Source organism: Microtus ochrogaster, chromosome 1 (assembly GCF_000317375.1).
Source record: "Microtus ochrogaster isolate Prairie Vole_2 chromosome 1, MicOch1.0, whole genome shotgun sequence".
In the NCBI taxonomy this organism is placed as follows: Eukaryota; Metazoa; Chordata; class Mammalia; order Rodentia; family Cricetidae; genus Microtus; species Microtus ochrogaster.
In genome coordinates, this window is record NC_022009.1 from 50029324 (window position 1) to 50032064 (window position 2741).

The 2741-nt window shown below is 37.4% G+C and overlaps 1 gene segment (V, D, J or C); it reads right to left on the reverse strand.

Annotated features, from left to right (window-relative positions):
- Window positions 1-740: 740 nt before the first annotated feature.
- On the reverse strand, window positions 741-1191 carry LOC101986219. The segment is given in 2 exon segments: window positions 741-1060; window positions 1140-1191. Coding segments are annotated over 2 exon segments (366 nt in total).
- Window positions 1192-2741: the final 1550 nt, after the last annotated feature.

Below are 2741 nucleotides of genomic sequence, written 5' to 3' on the forward strand. Positions count from 1 at the left end.
CATGATTCCATGCTGCTTGTTATTGCCCCAGGTGCCCAAAACTAATCACTCTATAGAACAAGAGTGATTTCATCATATCCAGAGGAACATGAAGAATGAGGGTGTGTCAGAGAAGGTCAGTGTCTGTAAAAGCCTGAGAATGTAGGTCAGGGTACTGGGTCTGGAAAGGCAGTAAACTTAAGATCATATTATCATGAATAACCTAAAACCTACTCTTAACTGGCATGTATACACACTGGGTAAATAAATCAGTTGTATGAAAATTAATTTAATGATATTTTTGTCAACCTATAATATTTACACTTCTGTGGTAGTATATTATGATGTAAATATCTCTTCCATTCTGAGAAACTGCAATTCTGATGCACAACACATCTAGAATTTAAAAACACACATTCATGCTACTTAGGACTGTGAGAGTAGTTTTGTTTAGTCACATGCAGTTTTCATGAACTTTACTCGTAAAATTCATATTATCCATTATTCAAAGCTACTCCAAAAAGTTCAAGTCTCTTACAGCAGAGATAATTCTGTCACTATGCATTAACACAGTTTTCCCTTCTTTAGTGTTTTATTACAAAGAAACATGCAAATGGGGGTCAATTAGCATCATTTTATTTATAGAGAAGTAGGCAGAAAATCAGACAATCAAAGATTATTTTTCTGTAAATCTTGAGGCTAGTCATCTCTGTCATCTCAGCCCAGGACAACTTCCTGCTCCTCCAGGGTTTCTGACACACTCAGGATGTGGTTGCAGCACTGTGTCTTGCACAATAATAGACCGCAGAGTCTTCAGATGTCAGGCTTCTGAGCTCCATGTAGGCTGTGTTGGAGGATGTGTCTGCAGTCACTGTGGCCTTTCCCTGGAATTTCTCATTGTATTTAGTATTACCATCTCCAGGATAAATCCTCGCAAACCACTCCAGGCCCTGACCTGGACTCTGCTTCACCCAGTTAATATAATAATAAGTGATATCATCAGAGGCTCTGCAGGACAGTTTCACTGAGGTCCCAGGCCTCACAAGCTCAGGCCCAGACTGCTGCAGCTGGGAGTGGACACCTGTAGAGAAAAGACAGTTTAGGTGTCATTTTCACCCCAGTCTCTGTTTCTCACAGTTTGAACTGGAATGCCTCTTTACCTGTAGTTAGTGACATGAGGAAAAGAGTGATCCAGCTCCACTCCATGGTAAGGACCTTTGTTCTCAGTGACTATGGAGAGGACACTGATCATATGTTGTTCTGGAGTGTGGACATCTCTGTATTTACCACCATAGACTCATGTGATTTGTATATTCATGAACAGTGTACCTCTTAGATAAAGTCCTAGTACAGCTTTAGAAGAAAGAGGCAGAGGACCTTGGGCCAGGAAGCAGGAAGCTAAAGTCCAGTTCTAATCCTGTCTGAGGAAATAAAACCCATATTATATCCCCAAGCCTTGTGCAGATCTGTGGATGTAACATCAAGTCATAAGCCAAGCCTTCAGTTTACAAAAGACTTCAGCCAGAGACAGTTGTTCCTCTTGTGTCAAAAGATTTACAGTTAGTTGTTGTGAAAAAGATTTCAAAACTTGTAAATTATGAGAACTACTAGTGTTTCCTCATATACATGAAATTGGCAAATGTTTTTCCAGAAGATTGCATACTAAAACACTTACATGAATGATCAAAAGTGAAAATGTCTCAGAAATTTTTGCTCACAAATGTTATTGCAGCATTGTCTACAGTAGATAAATTATAGAAACAAACTACAGGTCTTTGAACAAATGACTTTATCAAAAAACATGATATATATGTTATAAAACATAATTTATTCATCAGCAACGTATAAGGAACTTATATAACTTTGAGGAAAATGAATATGATTGATGCTGACATTATTAAATATCTGAAGAACCTCCCATAAACAGATATTGTTTTAGTCCTATTTGTAGTCCTTAGATATTGTATAGTTAGAAATAATTGTGAATGCACATATGTAAGGACGTAGACTAAAAATGTCCCATGGAATAAAAGGGGCAAATGGATGTGGAAGGGCAAGAAAATGATAGGTTAACTTTATAGGGTAAATATGTACAATGGACATTATACACCTATATCAAAATTCTAAACATATGGAATATTGCTATTTCAGAATAATTTTGTTTATCCCATAATATTTTCATTTATGAATTCAATATACTTTGATCATATTCTTACCCACAATATCCCTCTTGCTCCCCTTATGATCTCCCAAAACAAAATTTCTTTATTCTAACATATTAATCTTTTTTGTATCATTAATGAATAACACAGTAAGTGTAATAAATGCTTTCTTTATGGATATGGTGGGCCTTATCCACTATTGCATAAGTAACTACCCATTGGGCACACTAAAAAAAAGGGATCATAACTTCATATGCATTCTTCCAATGCTAACATCTCCTTAGCTGGCAGTGATCCATGGGGAGTCCCTCCCCCACCTGTGTTGTAGTCTTTTAAAATAAACTTGTTTTAGTAGGGGGAGGGGGCAGGGCACACATGTGCCAAGGAACTTAGAAGACAACTTATGGAGTTCAGCTTTCTTCTTCTAAGAGGTGGCTTTCAAAAATCAAACGAACATTATCAGTTTGGGCAAGAGACACATTTAGCTGCTTAGCCTTTCCACCGGCTTTCACACTGTAATTTTAACTGATTTGATTTTGTGCAGGACTTAGGCTGGTAACAACAGCTCCTAAGAGGTCATTTGTACAATGAGAACCCTTC